Below are 20,756 nucleotides of genomic sequence, written 5' to 3'. Positions count from 1 at the left end.
TGAAAATGCGCGTTAATCAAGACCAACAGAAAATTGCGACTCACCCTGAATCTCCTCGAGATTGTTCTGGAAACTATTGGCGGGACATAGTGCCACACTGTGCGCCGTTGCGTCACTTCCTTCATAATTTAATAATCTAAGCGCACAACTCCGTTACATACACCCCCTTTAAATTATGCAGAAGTGAGGCAACATACACACGGAAGACAACAGAAAGACCAATAGGCACAATAGACAAGGTTATCGGGCAAGGATGTACAAAAATGCTGTCTAATTATGTCACTCATCTGACCAACTACGTCAGGTGACTGGAGTAAGGGATCTGTCGCCGGTGTGTCAGGGTCTGTGTGCTCGTCGGAGATGCACTGTACTGGGTCTGGGAAGGAACTCTGTCCCCACTAACATAAGTGGCCTCAGCTCGCACCTGCCCATTCCCCTCTGTACAAACTACATCACCCTGCATAGCACTACATAACTGTGACAGACTGGAGAAAGGTATCTGTTGCTGGTGTATCAGTTGTCTGTGCGCTCGTCGTAGATGCACTGCACTGGGTCTGGGAAGGAACTCTGTCCCCACTAACATAAGTGGCCTCAGCTTGAACCTGCCCATTCCCCTCTGTACAACCTACACCACTCTGGATTACACTACACAACTGTTACACGGTTGGGAAGCCTCTACTTCTAGCAACACACTCATTCAAAGGTGTGCTACTGGTTAAATGTAAGGAGCTCATTCTTAGACTTAACACACGAAAACACGTACATGAAAAAAAACACACTAATTGCAAAACAGCAGGTCAGACAATTAACACACTACATGTATTTCCAAAACGGGGGTCGACACACCGTCCACCGAGTGATGGGACTGCACAGCGTCTTCATTGTGCAGCATCGCGGTCCCGGTCCGAAGTGGAGAGTCACTTGTGATCCGGGTCACGGCACCAATGTGACGGGTGTCACAACAGTGACTGTCTTCATCTCCACGATGCTGCCGTATTAATGAAGACGAGACGCGTGGATGTGTCTTTTTATTTCTTTTATTTCTGCAACACAGTATGGCAGAAGGGATGGGTGAAGTCGCATGGGTTTCGTCTTGTGATTAACCTGAATCTCCTCGAGATTGTTCTCAAATGCAAAACATTGTAGATAACAAAACAGAATTAACAACGTGTGATCGTATAGTGGTTATTTACAGAAAAAGAGAATACAACACAAGTTCACTGTTATTTACAAGATGTCCCTGAACGCATCATGGGCGGAGACTCGGCAGAACACGCGGTGCGCTTGTAATGGCTGGCGCGCAGTTCAACGCGCCACGGACACTCACGGGCAAATGAAACACGACACAAGAAACTAAATATTGTTCAATAAAAACGAAATGAAACAATTATTACCTGCAACACAGTATGGCAGAAGGGATGGGTGAAGTCGCATGGGTTTCGTCTTGTGATTAACTGCGATAGAAAAGCGCATATGCTCCAAAGTTCCACTCGACAAAACGTGAAGTAAATAATGACACAAAAAGTAATCTGGACTCGAAATGAATAAGGGAACTAATTAGCTAACACTAGACAGTACAAAAGGGGAAACAAAATAAGATATTGTCATGAAAATGCGCGTTAATCAAGACCAACAGAAAATTGCGACTCACCCTGAATCTCCTCGAGATTGTTCTGGAAACTATGGGCGGGACATAGTGCCACACTGTGCGCCGTTGCGTCACTTCCTTCATAATTTAAGAATCTAAGCGCACAACTCCGTTACACATGCAATGTACATTTTTTTCTTTTCAACCCCCACCCCTTTCAATGCTGCTGCTGTAGATTGCAAAGTTCCCCACTGTGAGACTATTAAAGGATTTCGGATTAAAAAAGCGAGTTGAAATACTATCCGGTTTAATTTAAAGTTTAAATTAAACCGGAATACAAAACCCTGAACCAGATCCACCTTCTTTCGTTTTATGGGATTCATTTGTAGCACGTCCTTTGTCATCTCATGTGACTCAGCACGTGAAAGAGAAAAGAAGGAAATGGTTAATAATAATAATAATAATAATAATAATAATAATAATAATAATAATAATAATAATAATAATAATAATAATAATAATAATAATAATAATAATAGGGTGGCCCAGTAGTCAAGTGGTTAGCATACAGGCTTCACAGTGCAGAGGTTTCCGGTTCGCGTCCCGCTCCGGCCTCCCTGTGTGGATTTTTCATGTTCTCGCTGGGCCCGCGTGGGTTTTCTCCAGGTCCTCCGATTTCCTCCCACATTCCAAAAGCCATGCATGGCGGGCAGATTAAACACGCCAAATTGTCCCTGTGGTGTGAGTGTGACTGGTGTACGTCTTTGTGTGCCCTGGGATTGGCTAGCAACCAATTCAGGGTGTCCCCTGCCTCGTGGCCAAAGACAGCTGGGACAGGCTCCAGGACCCCCGTGACCCTAATGAGGAATCAGCGGTATGGATAATAATAATTCATTACGTTTTGTCTTTTTTTGCGGGTGAGCATCGTCAGCCATTCGCACCAGCGTTCACTCAATCCGGAACTAACACAAACTCATGCCTCGAAGTAGGGCTGTGAAATTGCTGCCCATTACAGGCGCAAAACAGCACAATCGTCCCAGAGCTGTCAAGCAATGACAGTCAAATGTCACCGACATTCCTCCCAATCACAAACAGTACTGGCATATTCGTACTGCCGAGAAGGTGCAACCGCTCAGCAGTCTCTTTCTTGAATACCAATTTAGTGTCCTTTTAGTGTCCTCTCGACTGGATCGTTATTGACATTTATTGTTACCAACCTCTGCAGCATATCTGAATATATTTTGCATTTGTAGTTATCTTCGAAAAAATAATGTATCGCAAAAAAATGTCTTACCTTTCGTTTAAAATAGTGGAGATTGTGGTCACTGTGAACTGTCTCTACTGCAAAGTTGTCTATGGCGTGCAGGGCTTCAAGGATAATGTTGTTGGTTCATGACAAGTCCAGGAGTAGGCCGACGGCACTCTGCTTTGTGTATTTGATTCAAATCCAACTTCACTTCCTTCTTACTGTACCATCGACTTTTATAATCCTCCCATGAGATATGGTGTTCACCCGCGTATGGAGATGATTTAGTTCAGGCTTCCTGCTGATTTTAGATTGTGTGAGGGTGTGCCTAAAGTGGCATCACTTGAAATAAAAATGTAGTTTATTTTCATTCCCATATGACTGTCATGACCAACATCACAGGTGAACAAGATCATGACCCAATGAAGTGTACTATCCCTAGCAGCAGCAGATGTTCAAATTGTATGTGTCTGTGTCCACTATGTCAGCCATCCAATTGTGACACACGTGTCCATGCTGTCAGTAGACCATGGAGCACAGACCGGATTTTTCTTCTCTTGGATTATCGATTACTTCTTGTTTCAACCAAGATTGCCATTTATGGATCACTGTGTGTGTGTGTGTGTGTGTGTGTGTGCGTGTGTGTGCGTTTAAACCTGTATATGATGCTTGGGGACCCCTGGTATAGAGTCTCAATCTCTGTATGCCAAGCAAGAAATGTGAAACTTTTTTTAACTTTATGGAGTACTTCTGAGAATGACGTCTTTGTCTACCATGTTGCCCTCTTTTGTTTGGGGAACTGAATGGATCTCTCTGTAAACATGGCGCCATGCCAGTTCTCGAGAAGACCATTTGGTCCTTTAATAGCAGCAGGCCAGAACATCTTAATGTAATCCTTTCTGCGATTACATGATGTAATGACAGCCAATTCAAATACAACCTCTGAGCCATTAGCAACATTAGCGTTGGGATCACATTATGTATGACACGACTAAGCCTTTGTGAAAAGCATTCATGATGCCCTGGTCGTGACTATCGTGACGGGTCTAAATAATGCTGCAAGACCTCTACACAGCTGTCCCAGTGGATTTTGCCAATCCAAGGAAATGCTCAATCCATGTTGTTGCTATAAAGCAAACTCTTTCCTCGAAAATACAGCCTGATTGACTAATCCCAGCTCAAGAACCTTAACCTAACTAACCTGTATGCTTTGGTGGGGGATTAGTGAACTGATGGTCGCAGGCACGGCACATTGACATGTATGACATAAATTGTTGCAAAGTATACCATCGTGATTAAGGCCAATTTTCCCTGTCATGTTCAGAGAGAAACGTGTGGCCTTCCTGCTGCACCTGAGATTTAACCCTCACTCCTATTAACCAAATTGCAGTCAATTTCAGTCCAGATATGGTAGTTGTGCAAGTTGACACCAATTTGGGTCACAAATGGTCCGGCTTTTTTACTTGCAGAGTTTAGCGGGTTTATACGGAAGAAAAAATCTCAACTCAAGAAGCACATTTGGATTGCATTTATGCATCTTTGTCTACAAACAGATTGTCTAGAGGAGTTTAGGCGAACGCAACACTTTGATCTTCATCAAGTAAATTCCTTGAGTTATACTTTGAGCACAAATATTTGTCTCCCAACAAAATTGAAAGATGCATGCTCTCATGATATTTATGCTCACGGAGGTTTTCCTGCACTGCATGAGCCGTGGCGTTTCTCTAAGCGTCAATAAAATACTTTGTTTTCTGTGCATTTCAACTACACTGCCAAATTTATTCAATGAAATGATGTTTGATACATGTAATTTTCTGTGGAAATCATTCATGTTACTGTTACATTGGCTATAAAGAGTCCGCGCAGGTGTGTCAAGTGAAATGGACAGTATGTTTACACTGCATCTGTATGTGTGGGGGAAATTATCTGCAATTTTAGTATATAATCTAGGATTTACTTAAAATAGATTTAGATTTCAAAACAGGACCACAATTATTGATGACCATAAAGGTTATTTTATTTTTAATGCATACTTTCCTTGTGTTTTAGTAGTTCTGGCCGGTCTGGAAGAAGAGGGAAAGGCACCAGGTCCACCAAGATGAAAGAGAAGGATGGATGAAATAAACCCCACATTTCTGATTTCCACGCGGTTAGCTATTTGTCAGGGTTTAGGAGCAAACCGAACAACACAGTAGATCGCGCTTTAGACATTAATTTTACAATATAGTGTACACTTTTTACTCTTGAAATGCTACAACATTAAAATAAAGATATGTGTGTAAGGCAGTTAAATTAAAAAGTTTCCTTTTTAGTGTAAATCCCACACAACAACTGAAATAATGGAGGTGTTAACCATATCCCTTTTTTCCGAATTCTTTGACTGAGGACAAAAGTAAATCCAGAAGACTAAAAGGTTATCATTGCCCAGGGTGAGTGGAGGTGATGTCGCAGAGAAATCATGTGATCACGGTGGGGCCGGTGCGTCCAGTTTTCTCATGAAGCTGTGAGACCTTCAATGCGATGTCGACCAATGGCGCCAACATCACCTGCACAAAGCCACCATCCATACAGACTCAAAATGTGACATTTCTTTTGTTTTACATCAAATTAAGAAAACTTTACATGTGCATAACCGTTCAAATCATAGATTGTTCCTTTCAATCTGAAGAATCCACTCTTTTTTGGGTGGATGTTGGTTGGGCGTGGGGAACAATTTGTTAACATGCAGTGAAACAAAATTATGCAAAGGCCAAATAGACAGCAGATTAAAACAAATAACATTGTGAATTAATACCCACTTCCACTTCACGAGTCGCCACTTTATCATGATGAAGGAGTTTATATATGTGTTCCAATAATCCAAGGAGCTCAATTATTTTTGGATTTATGCTCCTGGAAGGGACACCCACCGCAAACAGGTCCGAATTGAGGAACCAGACAAAGCACAGCTCAAGAATCCCATAAAGTGAGACAAACTTTTGGATTGATTTTTTCCCTCACTTTGACGTGGTCTATTAGGGAAGAACGTAGAACGGAGAGAAGAACGAAGAATTTACATTATTTACAGTATGTGTTATTTGCTATGCGAACGAACACATTTTCCACACCAGATCAAAATGATAGCATGTCTCCAAAAGGATTAACACTATATTATATTCAGTTTCCAGCAGTTAAGTGGCCCAATTTTTTCCCCACCGACCCTAGTCATTGCTCTGAAGTAACGGTGGTGCGTGTGTGAAAAATGTCCTCTCTTCACTTACTTTTATGTATCTATCTATCTATCCAGCTATCTAGCTAGCTGGCTACCTAGCTAGCATTGTATTTACTGCCCATTAGCTATCTAGCTATCTATCTATTAGCTATCTATCTAGCCTGCCATCTATTTGAGTTATTCCGCGTTGAATGAACGCTGGCGTGTGTAGCTGCCACTGCTCACCCACAGAAAAACTTATCCTGTGACTGTGAAGTAACCTTGAGAGTTTTGAAAGGCGCTTATGAATGAAATGTATTATTATTATAATTAGGGCCCACCATGTAGAGTCAGGCATGGATGTTGGGGCAAGAGCTTGGTAACCGGGTCTTTACCTATGGGGCGCAGTACAAAAAAAGTCATGTGTGTGCCCCGTCCATTGGGCTCACCAACTGTGGTAGCCTGCAGGAAAACATCTGGGTTGCGGTCAAAGACTGGGGCTTCTGCAGTCTCATAACCCAACTAGGGATGCTGGCTCAATGGGTGTGAAATGTCACCTCTCTGGCAGGAAGGGCGCCTGAGAGGATGTGCGAAGTTGACTGTGATATAGTTGGGCTCAGCACCACACAAGTCTTGGGCTCTAGGACCAGGACAAAAGCTTGGACTATAGTCCACGCATAATTTGCCCATGGTAAGAGGCACTGTGCTGGTGTGGGCAGACTCATTGCGGTTTACCCTGATGGATGAGAGTGTAGCCTCCCTCCATTTTCTGCTGTGTAGGGGGCATGGGTCCTGACTGTTGTTTTGTGCTATGTACCAAACAGAGTTCAGAGTACCACCTATGCTATGCAACTGCAATTCTGACAAGGGAAATAAAAATGAAACCTGCAACGGTGTCATTGGGATGACCAATATTAACAAAGAGTGGCTCACACATTTGCCAAACATTGCTTGAGTGAAAACAAGCAGTACACAAAATGGGTGGATGATTACTCTCGCTGATATTAACTAAAAGGTTCTGACCTGAGGGTCCTGGTAAATCTTCTGGGGGTCCTTCTCGTAGCTATCAATATACAGCCTTATGGTTGCGCCTGCACTTCCAGTGCCGCTGAGACGGAAAATAATGCGAGAACCGTCAGCAAAAATAATCCTGAGGCCCTGAGAGAACAACAAAGTGATGGACTGATAAGCTGAAGTCAAACACATTGAAATGTAATATGTGTATGCCTTCGGGGAATGTAAAATCCTAAATAAATCAATAAAAGGCAAGACTTGAAGTTATGTTTTGCTGTTTCAGTGTTCCCTTTTTTGTTTTTTGAACAGTATATTTATTTCAGAATGAAAAAAAAAAACATCTGACAAAGTCAGCACTTCTTTTCATATTCCTGACCTGTTTTTTGGAAACACTCCCATCTACAGGATCTGTGTAGGCAAAGTTGTCTGCAATTGCCACCTGGTACGTTTTATCACCCGATGAAAACTTCTTCCCCACAAAGGATGAGTTGAGCATTGCTGTTTCCAGGTCCATGATCATTTGATTGGCCGCATCAGAGTCAACCTCCTCATAGTCATATCTGAAGGAAAAGTTTGTGTGTACTGAAGATAATCCATATTTCTGTTACCAAAAAAATTGCATTGGTACTTTCAGTATACACGCATAAAAATATGGTCTACCACCAGAGTTGTTGGAATGATGTGCCCCAGGTCTGAAAGACAGCTAATAATAGTTGATAAACACCAAAACTTTAATCCGACATTGCAACGACAGGTGTCCTGTCTGAAATCTCTTTAATAGAGCCATTTCTTGACTGGCTGGTTGGAAATGGCATATGCAGCAGTGTGATTGTGTACCTGTTAAATGCAAATCACAAATGTTTCCTGCACATTAGTGGCTAACTCACAAGCAGAGACTGGAAGAACTTCAGATAAAAGAGTATAAACTGCATTTGTTAGTTTTTGACCTCTGCTGCCAATCATTATTTCTTACAATAACAAAATAATACATTTGTTGTCGAAGGCTTAAACTTAAAGGACAACCAACGTCACTTTTTTGTTTTTTAACTGACTTATCAGAAAAAAACGTTTTATAGCATCTAAAATACCCAAAACATGCAGTATGAAATTTTTATTCAAATGTAAAACACCAATAAAAATGACTTGAAGTGTCCAAAATCTGCCAAAAATTGAGCTGCGAATTGGGTATTTTAAGAAAGTCCCGCCCCCAGTTCCTGACGTCACGCCAAGACGTCTTGCATTGCTTGAGAATCAAAACAATGGCTTCAGATCAGGAAACTATGCTTTCTTGTTACACATACAGTTATGAATATGATTCAAATAGTTCTGAAGAGGAAATCATACATGTTTGCAATCGATTAAAGAATTTATTTCGTGCCATTTTGAGGCAACATTGGGTGGAAATGTCACCCAAAAAGAGGCACAAAATGGCGACCTCCTGTGGCCACCTCCGTTTCCACAGGCTGATAAATTTCTTATATGGAGCTTGGACACCCTCTTCTGGCGGTTTTTGGGTGCAACACGAGGTTGTCAGACCAAACAAGTACAGCAAAATACATTGACGTGATGGAAGGACTGCTACAATGTGTCTTTTTTCGGTCAGGGGCGTTCCTTTAGTGACGTCACGTACGGACTCGTCACCAACTCAAAAACAAGACTTCCTGAATATTCAGCGCAAGTCTTAAAACGTAAAATATAGGTATATGCGGTGGAATCTTATTAAAATCCGCTCAGAAGTCATTTGAAGCCATTTTACAAATTATGGACACAACTTGTCCGGAGACATCGGTTGTCCTTTAAATTCTACTCTTGGGGTTCACAGTTAACCGAACACTGGCAAGCTCTTTTCCTTTTTTTTAACAACAGCAGCAACCGTCTTGAAATCCAAGTACAGCGATACCTCAGCTTACGAACGCTTTAGCTCACATACTTTTCACCTTACAATCATTAAATTTGCGAGCATATAGTCTTGGCTGACGAACTAGTTTTTGGTGGACGAACCAAACCGTACAGCGCCACTGTGGCTGGTGGACAATTTTTTTGGTGGACGAACACCAAACCACACGGTCGAACAGCGCCACGTAGCTGGCGGACCCCACCACAGTCTACTCTTAACCCGAAGAGGACACAAAAGAAAATTACGGTCGAGCAGAAGGAGATCATCGAAAAACATGAACGAGGTAGTTCATCATCCATTGACAACTACCATCACAAAGGTAAATAAAACGACTTTATTATACAGTACAGTTTATTTCTTTAATTACAATACAATAGCACATTTATTATACATAAAATAAGGTATATTTTGTGCAGTTTTAAGGCTTATTTGGTAGAAAACTATGTTTTATAATGACATGGGAAATTATTATTCTCCTTTTAATGGTTTCTTATGGGAAATAAATGTTTGGAAGACGAACTTTTCACCTTAGACACACTATCTGGGGACCAATTAAGTTAGTAACCTGAGGTATCACTGGAAAACTTGACTTAATTTCTCTATTTATTTCATACTAGAGAATACTTACTGTATTGTGTGATTTCATTTCACCAATGGTTGTCAGCTGCAGTTGTGAGGGACTTCGTCATAAAACATTGGCCCATTTCTCACACTTAAAAATGTGCATATAGCTATCAAGATATGCATACAAGCCCTCAAAAATGTATTTCCCCCTCCAAGTATCATCTGTTGATCAGCATTGATCAGTGAGACAATGGTGAGTTGACCAGTTCCACTGCAAAGTGCCTCGCAGACTGGAATTGACCCATCCACTACCTCACATTATTGCTCCGTCGACCACATGTTGATTCACACAAGAGTTCCAGTTAAGGGTTCAATGTAGTTCGTTACTTCCTTTTCATTTGCTATTATTCATGAGCAAATTATGTTACAATGAATATTACAAAATAAAATTAAAACCCAGCCACATCAGTGGCCGTGTTCTTTTTACCTGGTGAAGAAGTTTCTGCCAAACTTTTGCCAGTGGTCTTTCATGATGTCTTCCACGCTCTGTTTCCGACTGGCTAAGATTGACAACCATGCGAGTACTGCCCACAGTCCATCTTTTTCCCGAATATGATCAGAGCCTGATTAGTCAACAGAAAGGAGGGAATGGGGCTTTTGAGTGTTCTTGCAAAGTTTTAACTTCAAGAGTCCGGGTTAAATGCATACTTTTACTTACCTGTGCCAAAGCTCTCCTCTCCACACAGTGACAGTTTCCCTGCATCCATCAAGTTCCCAAAGAACTTCCACCCCGTTGGTGTCTCATATAGTTGCATGTGCAGCGCTTTGGCCACACTAGAATAGATTAGCACACACACACACACACACACGCGCGCGCGCACACGTACATGCGCACACACACAGACACACACACACACACACACACACTAAATGAAGCTGTTTTTTTGTTTGTTTTGCTGCAGTTGACAAAGTGTTTAGTGTTTTGTACTTGTCCAAAGCTCCACTGGTGGGCATACTGCGAGCCAGTCCCTTCACACCAGACCTCTGGAAGTACGGAATGCAGGTAATGTTGGCAGCAATAACAGCCACCGAGTCCGAAGGGTTCACGAAAAATCCATTTTTACCGAGCACCATGTTACGGTCCTGAAAGGGGTCAAGCAGCAGACACAAAAGCGTTAGCAATGATACTGAAGCAATCATTAGTCACATAAAAAAAATGTGAGCCGTTATCAACAATGCAGAAACACTTTCTCTTCTACTGTACATCAAAGTTGAAATAGTCTCACTCTCTTGTTCTAGGTGCAAATTTGATAGAGAATAGACAGAATAGAAGGTATCATATATAAAAGTTTCATGCTGTTATATGCTTAGCAAATGAACATGTGTGACTACATTACACAATGGTTTCTTGTGCACTTGCCTGTCAAAACTGTCATCCTCGGGTAATAAATCGAGCCTTGGTCGAAAAGGAGTATTTGATGATACCCAACCCAGAGCGGAGGGAGTACTTGGTACACTCTTGTCAGAGAAGAGATCATTCGCCAGGTTACAAATTTATCGGGTCATGGAAAGACCACCCATTAAAATGTCTATGTTCTGTTGGTTTATGCATGTTGGTGCTTGGGACACCCAGGGGCGTGGTATTCATATCAAGAAGACTATGTTTTACTAATACTATATCACTTAAATTTGCATATACTCTCAATAAATAGCTTGGTTTGGCGTCAGTCAAGAGTGGCTGCATCACCTGCCGGCAGTAAAAGACAATCTTCCTGTGTTCGAGCCTTTGTTCACAGTGTCCAAAAAACATCCCTGACATTACTGCAGATCAAAATGTCCTGTACAGATGAAATTCCTAGATTCATTTTTCATTTTTATATGGCGCAAGTCCTTGATGGCACACGAGGCCAAATTTGAGCTCAATTATTCGACAAGCGTCTGGCTGTTGCTCATGGTGCCGTGCATATGCACGTCAGTACATGGTTGGGCGACCACGTGCGTGTATATGCTTGCACATGCACAATCAGTTTGATTGTGGCAAGTTGGTCAGGCAAATAAGTTTGCCCTGTGTGCAGATTGACCCAAGTGGTAACTGCTGCAGATCGGGCCATGTAACAACAGAATGCATGAATGTGTGTGAGGAAAAGATACAATGTGATGATGTTTCTGACTGGTTGGCTACCTGTGTTGTCGAGGGTAACCCTCGACAACGCATTGACCATTATCACAGTTTTTGTCTCGAGGTAACGATTAACACACTTGTAGAATAACACGAGCCTATTAACTCATTCACTGTCAGTCATGGACAAAAACGTGTCCACTCCAGTGCCAGGGTTTTTGACATTTTCACTGAAATTCCAGGACCCACAGAATATTGAGTTTTAGGACTGCATAAACATTGAATACAGGGTTAGAAACATTCGACTCTCTTCTTTCATCAGAAAAAAAGAGTTAATTCCTAAGTCATTTGGGTCTGGAGTAATATGAGGTGCAAGTCGGGGCGGCTGTACAAAAGGCAAATGCTGCCCCCTTGTGGGAGGGAAAAACATTTCCAGAGGTCTGACCAGTGCTTTGTGGGTAACCCCTGGAAGAAAAACTAAAACCCGAACAAATTCGGCAATGGCGCTCCACGTTAGTTTCAATTCCCGAATAAATTCTGGAATAGCAATTAATTACAGTAAAGTCTCGTTATATCGATATCGGATATATCGATAGTCCCGGTTATATCGATACTATTTCTATGCACGCACGGAGAAAATTACATGCAAACAGGGTCGGATATATCGATAGTCCCGGTTATATCGATATTTTTTCGGACTCCCTTGAATATCGATATAACGAGACTTTACTGTAGTTAAATGATATTGGCTTTTGTTGTTGTTTTGATTGACACCAAGTGTTGAATCATTAATTTGAGTGGGTTGGGCAGTTTCAAGTGTGTGTGTGTATATACCACCAATTGGTGTATTTAAGTAATTGGTGCATTTACGCCCCATGTCCAATAAATCCCATTCCATGTGTTTCTTCCAATACACCGTACAACACCGTCACCACCGAAAAACAAACAAAAAAAAAGATTTATGTCACATGGCTCATGCAGTTGAACCAACATGCGAGTGATACAAAACCAACATTTTCCCCATTTCTCGGATTCCTGGAAGAAAACAACTATTACAGTATCAAGAAACATCAGCATAGAGCTGGCATAATTGCTGACATGCTGTCTTAAAAGCATCTCGCTGGTATGTGCTGTGTTCTTCAAATACTCATGTTACAGTGATAAAATCCCTCTCCAAGAATAAGAAGATTTACTTACACCATCACCATCGAAGGCAGCCCCAAATTCATACTCTCCGCCTTTCATGGCGTTAACCAGGTCTGCAGCATAAGTCAGGTTTGGGTCAGGATGGTGCCCACCAAAGTCCTCCTTGGGGACACAGTTGACTGCAGAGCTGGCTGGAGAACCCAGCTCCCCACACACTATTTTCTTCACGTAAGGACCAACCACTGACAAAAAGAACAAATGACAAAGTTAGATGTCAACCATGTGCCGATTCATTACATTAAAGAAACACACAGGAAACGACATGAGACACATCTGCAAAATATTGATGAGATCCAATAAAAGCGTTTTTGTACCTCCATGCATTGCATCCAGGCGGACATTAATGTGATTGGCTCCAGAGAGAAGCTCCTTCAATGCAGGAAAGTCAAATATCCCCTTCAGCATATCTGCATAGGCTTCAACAGAATCCACAATCTCCACTGGGACAGAGACGAGTTGGAGCACAATGAAGAAAGGTGCAAAGGTTCTCAAAATCAAGGTGTATTTTTTTAAACACACCAGACATTATACTGTGTGGTTTTTTTCAAAGTACACAAATTGTAAATGGAGCCATAACTCCTACCTGTGAAAGGCCTGACATTTTCCACATCAAATGTCTGCTTGCCAATCTTTGACAGATCTACTTTGAGCTCCGGGCAGATGTGATAGTCCTGAAGGCTTTTGCTGATCTCAAAGATTTTGTTTGTAATACCCTCTGGAGCAGGACCTGCAGATAGTCCAAACATTCACATTACCAACACGAGACTCAATACAAACAATAAGCCTCCAATAGTAAACGTAATACGGTACCACAATTGCCAGATCATAAAGGGTAAGGTCACGTGGATAGAGACTATACTTGCGCTCGTTCTTTATTCACCTCCACTGGATATATTGAACTTGATACCAAAGTCTCCGTTGGGCCCCCCTGGGTTGTGGCTGGCTGTGAGAATGATTCCACCCACTGCTTTCAGCTTTCGGATCACAGAGGACACAGCGGGCGTGGACATGATGCCATCCTGACCAATCACTAGGTGACCAATCTGCAAGACAAAGGAAAATTACAAGTATGAAAAAAGTGTGGCACTCTTTTAGGGAATGCCAGGAATTCATCAAAAATTGGGGGAAAGGTTATTTTTTCAGTCTGAGCGGCACTCCAAGGGAAACAAGAACCCAAATGTGGCCAACAACAAAATGAGTTTGACCCCTCCGAAGAGTATTTAGAGACCTTTCAGAGTTTTGAGTCCAGACGTATAGTTGTCCTTTCGCTTTTTATGTTTTCTAATGACAAACCCTAAACTGTGTTCTTTCAAATTTATATCTCTTAAGGTTAGAGCTATTTGAGATAATACAAAGAGAAAATCTATTTTCCTGTCTTGTAGATGGAAAAGTTCACATTTATTTTATGGTTTTTTTTCAGGCGACTCCCTCAAACTTGTCATGTCGAATTTTGGAAAGCTCAATGTAACTAAGTCATGTATCATCTCGGTCAGCGGGGGTCAGTATTTTATTACATTTAGAGAAGACTATCGATTTTTTTTTCTTGGAGAAGGATGGTCGTGGATTATATTTCGTAATTTAAGTACATAAACTGGGGCGTCTCGGTAGTCGTGTGATTAGCACGCCGGCTTTGTAGTGCAGAGGTCGTGAGTTCGAGTCCCGCTCCGGCCTCCCTATGTGAGGTTTACATGTTCTCCCCAGGCCCGCGTGGGTTTTCTCCAGGTCCTCTGGTTTCCTCCCACATTCCAAAAATATGCATGGCAGGCTGATTGAACACAAATTGTTCCTCGGTGTGAGTGTGAATGGGTGTTTGTCTATGTGTGCCCTGCGATTGGCTGGCGACCATTTCAGGGTGTCCCCTGCCTACACTGCTCGAAGTTATCCAGCATGCCTGTGACCCCAATGTGGAAAAAAGAAAAATGCAGATTAATAAATGGATTAAATAATTACATTTAGTATTGATCAAAACACCTCATATACTGTATTTGATTGTATGTACATTGTGCATGTGTTGAGGGGAGGGGTGGGTTACTGGGGATGCAGTGGTCAGCACTTTGACCTCACAATGCAACTCAACAGTGCAAAGGTCATGTGGAGTTTGAATGCTCTCCCGGTGCCTGGATGGGTTTTCTCCGGGTACTCCGGTTTCCTCACAAGCGTTTTATCCGGCGACACCAAGATGCTATTGTGTTCCAAAAATACATGCAATGCAGGTTCATGGAACACTTTAAATTGCCCCGAGGCGTGAGTGTGAGCATTCACAACTCAGGGCAATTTAGAGCATTCCACTCACCTGCCATGCAGGTTTTTGTAATGGGTTAGCAAACCGTAGTCCATGGGGAAAAAAAACACGGGGAGAACATGCAAAACTACATACAGAATTGTTGTTTTGGCACGTCTGCACTTTGAGGCGGACATGCTAATCATTCAAACACAGTACTACCCAATAAATATTTATTTTTCATTCTAAAAATATTATTTAAAAAAAAATCCACAAATAAGTGGATCTGCAGTTGGCGAAACGCTGTGTGGAGCCCGGTGATCCACCCTACTTGAAAGTAGACTACCTGAGACAGCTAATCATTAAAAAAAACACACCTCAGAAAGGATTATTTACATCTCTGATTGGAAAAAAACGCTAAATGTTTGTTGAGAAGAGTTGCTAAAACACGACAGGAACTCTGTTTACTTTGTATTTAAAACTGAGAGATTCTCTTGAGTAAAACCGGACGCAATTTCCCAACTCCGCCATTTCTTAACCATCTGCTGGTGTCACAATGGAGTTTAGTGCCATCATCATTGTGCAACATTGGCCATTTGTGCTCACAGATCATGTAACTACTGTCCAAATTTTATGTTATGCATTGTTATTTGATGTAAAGCACTTTGTTGCAGCTGTAGTAAGAGTGCTTTCTAAATAAAGCTGCATTGTATTGTATAGATTATACATCCATCCATTTCGTGTACAGTTTAACTGTTGACCTCAACGAAAGTACATAAACACTACAGGAAAGCAACTCACGATAAATAACTAAAAATATCAAACCAAGGTACAAGAAAATGACACAAGTAGAAAAACTACATCAAAACTAGCTCAGTTGGTTTGGTGCCCCTTTCAAAAGAAAACATTTTTGGCTTCAAAGGGGTCGTTCGGTCTTGAGTAGAGAGAGGTATCTGACCTCAAGTTGAAGGGGTGTCCCAGTTTATTTATTCTGCTTTATCTTTTGATGTGTTATCAGAATCAGAATCAGAATCAGAATCATCTTTATTGCCAAGTATATAGGACACACAAGGAATTTGTTTCCGGTAGAACACGCTGCACTAGTATCGTTGTCAAAAAAACTGCTAAGTGGCACTATACAGTCGAGATATATATAGAGAATAGGCAGAATATAAGCTATCATATTTAAAAGTTTCAAGGTTAGTTAGTTGCCAAACACAAGGCCCACAATGTAAGCACAGAAAAATCTGGGGTCAATCTGAGATGAACAGACACAGCCTGTTAAACTGTCATCTTCATGTAGGAGAGCTGGCCTTGGATGTGAGTTAGGACTTGGTAAACTCCTTCACAGGAAGAGCTCATTAGCCAGGTAGCTGTGTCCGGCGCTGCAATGTCCGGACATTAGGGATATATAAATAGGGCCGATACGACCAGTCAGACTTTCGTTCGCTGATGAAGCCTCTTGGATAGGAGGCGAAACGTCCGACACCTTCAAAAAGTACAGATGACGGCTGAAGAAACCTTCTCATCAATGGACCACTCCTGTACGACTGAGAGCTTACACAGACGTATTAGCCAGGTTACAAATCTATCGGTTCATGGAAAGGACAACCCATTAAAATGTCTACGTTTTGTTGTTGCTTGGGACGTCCAGGGGTCTGGCATTCCAATCAAGAAGACTATGTTTTACTAATGTATCACTTAAATTTGCATATACTCTACACCTCGGACTTCAACTACAACACCCCAACCTGCCACCTTCAGAAGTTCTCTGACAACTCAGCTATTGTCAGCCTCATTACAGAGGGAGACGATAGGGAGTACAGGGGACTGACAAAGGACTTTGTGGACTGGTGCCAGCAGAATCACCTCCAGATCAACACCGAGAAAACCAAGGAGCTGGTGGTGGACCTCTGCACCATTGAACATCCAGGGTTCGGACATTGAGAGGGTGACCTCCTACAAGTACCAGGGTGTTACTCTTAACAATAAACTGGACTGGACTACAAACACGGATGCCCTAATCAAAAAGGGACAGAGTCGCCTCTTCCTACTCAAGCCATCCACTATGGCATTGTCTGCTGGTCAGGCAGCATCGCCACCCGGGACAGGAAAAGACTGGAGCGCTTTGTCAAGAGGGCCAGTTCTGTCCTGGGCTGCTCGCTGGACTCTCTGGAGGAGGTGGGCAACAGACGGACGCTAGCTAAACTACAAGCTATGATGGACAGCCCCTCCCACCCCCTCCTGCCCACCCTGACAGCACTGGGTAGCTCCTTTAGCCAGAGACTATTACACCCGCGCTGCAAGAAGGAGAGGTACCGCCGCTCGTTCCTACCGACTGTGGTCAGGCTTCGCAATTCTCAATGATCACATGTGAAAAAAAACTGGACACTTGTATATATGGGTTGATGCAATATATCAATATCCCTTTCTTGAAAATTTTACTTGCGCTATGTAGTTTTTTTATGAAACGGTTTTGCACATTTACATTCGCACAGTATACAGTTGACATTTTTATTTTGTTATGCTTAGAATATCTTGTTTTCTATCCTTCCCCCCCACCCCATCCCTTTTAAATTGCTGCTGTGGACTGCAAATTTCCCCATTGTGGGACGAATAAAGGTTTTCTGATTCTGATTCTAAATAGCTTGGCAGAGGGCTGTAGAAGTTGGGCGTCGGTCATGAATGCTATCAGTAAAAGACAATCGTCCTGTGTTCGAGCCTTTGTCCAGTGTCCGACCGAACATCTTTCATTCCTTACATCACTTTCCTGCTGTGAAATGTAAATTTCTCCACTGTGAGACTAATAAAGGCATATCCAATCCAATCCAATCTCTGACAATGTGCAAGACTGTACAGCTCGGGAAATTGATAGCTTGCTAACAAACTTTGTCACAAACAAACCTGTATTTCTAGCCAAAGCTGAAGGGGTGGAAGAATTTCATAATCATGATGGTACTTTATCCCACATCATGTTTTCAAAAATGTCAGTGGGTTTGATTTTCTGTTAAAAAGTGATTGTGACATTATAAGGTTACCTCTTAAGATTTCCAATTTTCACTGACAAACCCTATCTGCATGCAAATTGTGTTTTTCCCACAACTTTTCTCCTCACAAATCTATGATATGGAACAAGTCATATATTGTGAGAAGAAACAAATCTTTATATTTACAACATTGGGCTGTTGTAAATACCTGTTTTACTCAAATAGAAAATTTCAAATATTTTTTGAAAGAGATGGGATTCCTCATTAAATCACAAGATAATTGGGCTGTAAAAAGCAAATCTAATTGTGTATATGATATATCGAACTAATTTCTATATCTCAAGGTTTGCTGAGTTGGATAACATATGTACATTTTGTGGGACAAATCAAGAGTGTGTCACTCATCTTTTCCATCAGTACCCCTTTAATATTAGGTTTTGGAAACATGTACAACATATTATTTCAAATTAAATTGGTCACTGTGTCAAGATTGAAAGAAAAATATCATTAGTTATTTTGTATACAAAGATACAACAATTTGTCCTAATTTGGGGATCTTTATCTGAGGAAATCTCATATTTACAAAGTAAACTTTGGTAACTCTACCCCATGTTTTCAGTTTTTTTATTTTGTTACATAAATTCACTTAAAATTGTTTACAACAAAAAAGTACAAATATTTTTGGAGTAAATTCTAAACTGGTCTTTTCCATCTGTCTTAATTCAGAGTACAGTACTACTGTATTCCGTTTAAATATGTCAAAATTCCCTTGCTTTCTTCCATATATGTAAATATGGAATTGGTCTGTGTAAGCTCTCAGTCTTACAGGAGTGGTCCATCGATGAAAAGTTTTCTTCAGCCGTCATCTGTACTTCTTTGAAGGTGTCGGACGTTTCGCTTCTCATCCAAAAAACTTTGTCAGCAAAATAAATTCTTACTGGTAGTTTAGGCCCTATATATATCCCTACTGTCCAGACATGGCGGTGCCGGACTCTGCTATGATAGGTGCCTGCTCTCAGGTTGGGGGGAGCAGATGAGGAGGCGCAGGGAGTAGTAATCTGCTCTCCCCAACCTGAGAGCAGGGACCTATCATAGCAAAATCCGGCACCGCCATGTCTGGACAATAGGGAGATATATATATATATATAAACTACCAGTAAGAATTTAGTTTGCTAACAAAATTTCTTGGATAAGAAGCGAAACGTCCGACACCTTCAAAGAAGTACAGATGACGGCTGAAGAAACCTTTTCATCGATAAATATGGAATTGATTTGATATATCTGGTTGTTTGTATGTCTATAATTTAATTGCATTTTATTGTTATCATTCATGTTCACATTGACAAAAATGTTACTTGAAATTTATATGAATATAATGCCAATTAAAAAACCGTGACAGACCCGAGTGACTAACAAGTGTCTCAGCATCTGCATTGGGGCAATGGGGCACCTTGCGACACCCCACTAGTTATGAAACACCTCTCAACTTGTTTGCACTCGCTTGTGAAGCGCTCTTAATACGAAATAGAAATGCTCAAGGGGGGAATGTTTGCCAACATAAAGATCATGGCAGAAAAGCGAGGCTGATGATTGGCTGTCATGAACGGGCGAGGTAAATTTGCTGTCTGCATCAAACCGAAGCCATATTCACACATACATGCAAGATATTAGTATATGACAACATGTATAAGCCTGTGAAAAAAAGAACCTCACTCCGACAAGAAAACAGTGGGAAAACTGCAGTTAGACCTGACTACTCGCAAAATTGAAATCAAACGATTGTGAATACTATGCATTACGGTAATCTGCCATGCATCAGTAGTGGCGTTTTATTTTAAATGACGCAGATTACCGTACTGCACAGTATTCACACTCCCTTTGGCGGTTGGCTTGACTTCTATTTTGAAAGAGCACCGCAGTAGAAAAAGAGCGAAACGCTACATGACACGTCTGACTGCACACACGATGTTATGGTGAATCGCTTACGGGGTTGCTGACTCTTGAATGGTCAATGAAATGTTTCAGGAAAGCCATTCAACATTTACGTGTTCATCAAATGAGACGTAACTTGACCGTTAGCCATCTAACATTAGCTCGTCCAAAAAGAGAACCGGGCCTACAGGTTTCATCCCTATACTGACCCCATTGGCGGCTGCAATTTGAACGATTAGCTGAATGGCGTCTTTCATGAAGAACCTGCCGTCGCCCCCCACCACAAGAGTGGCTGCCTGGCGCGCAGCTGGCTCGATGACAGAGATAATGCTCTGAATGAAGTTCTCCGCATAGTGTGGGTTCTGCTGGAACACGGTCACCCTCTTCCTCAGGCCACTCGTTCCGGGTTTCTGATCCGTATACGGCTTTGTCTTGCAGTTCGTTACATTCACCATTTTACAGGCCCACTCGGGAGAGCTCTTCCAATGGTCCTCAATGATCTGCTGTCGAGAGCGATGGGGGCGCCTGCAGGGGGAGGGTCCACAGTCCACACGCATGTGAGACAACGCCCCCCTCCCAGTTTAAAGGTCAAAAAAGAGGGACTTTACAATTGAAACGCTGCCTGCCTGAGATTTAAATGTTCAAATGTACATTTTTTTTTTAAATTACTGAAATAAAATAACTCACCCTAGTTGAAATAAGGATTTTTTTCTTAAAGAAAAAAAAAGAATTTACAGGGCCCCGTGTAAAAAGTGTTTGGCCTCCCGTTACAACATGTGCATGCTTTATTGT

At 41.7% G+C, this 20,756-nt stretch overlaps 1 protein-coding gene across 3 annotated transcripts; it reads right to left on the bottom strand.

Annotated features, from left to right (window-relative positions):
* Positions 1-800: 800 nt before the first annotated feature.
* pgm1 (phosphoglucomutase 1) lies at positions 801-20,499 on the bottom strand. 3 transcript variants are annotated; one of them, XR_016115542.1, is made up of 12 exons: positions 20,174-20,499; positions 13,705-13,867; positions 13,408-13,551; positions 13,139-13,264; positions 12,816-13,006; positions 10,488-10,642; positions 10,218-10,333; positions 9,987-10,122; positions 7,415-7,598; positions 7,048-7,182; positions 1,395-5,380; positions 801-1,125 (listed from the first exon to the last, which is right to left on the bottom strand). XR_016115542.1 is itself a non-coding variant. In XM_089000759.1 (11 exons), exons 1-11 carry the CDS (start codon positions 20,417-20,419, stop codon positions 5,291-5,293), a joined length of 1,686 nt encoding a protein of 561 aa, XP_088856885.1. In that variant the 5' UTR covers positions 20,420-20,499; the 3' UTR covers positions 801-5,290. The 3 variants fall into 3 exon arrangements, 1 of the variants encoding a protein (XP_088856885.1); XR_016115541.1 differs by having other exon boundaries at positions 801-2,445; positions 2,883-5,380; XM_089000759.1 differs by having other exon boundaries at positions 801-5,380.
* Between the last annotated feature and the right edge of the window lie 257 nt (positions 20,500-20,756).

Source organism: Hippocampus bargibanti, linkage group LG07 (genome assembly GCF_051943395.1).
Source record: "Hippocampus bargibanti isolate YZ-2025 linkage group LG07, ASM5194339v1, whole genome shotgun sequence".
NCBI lineage: Eukaryota > Metazoa > Chordata > Actinopteri > Syngnathiformes > Syngnathidae > Hippocampus > Hippocampus bargibanti.
This window is presented reverse-complemented; position numbering and strand designations above follow the sequence as displayed.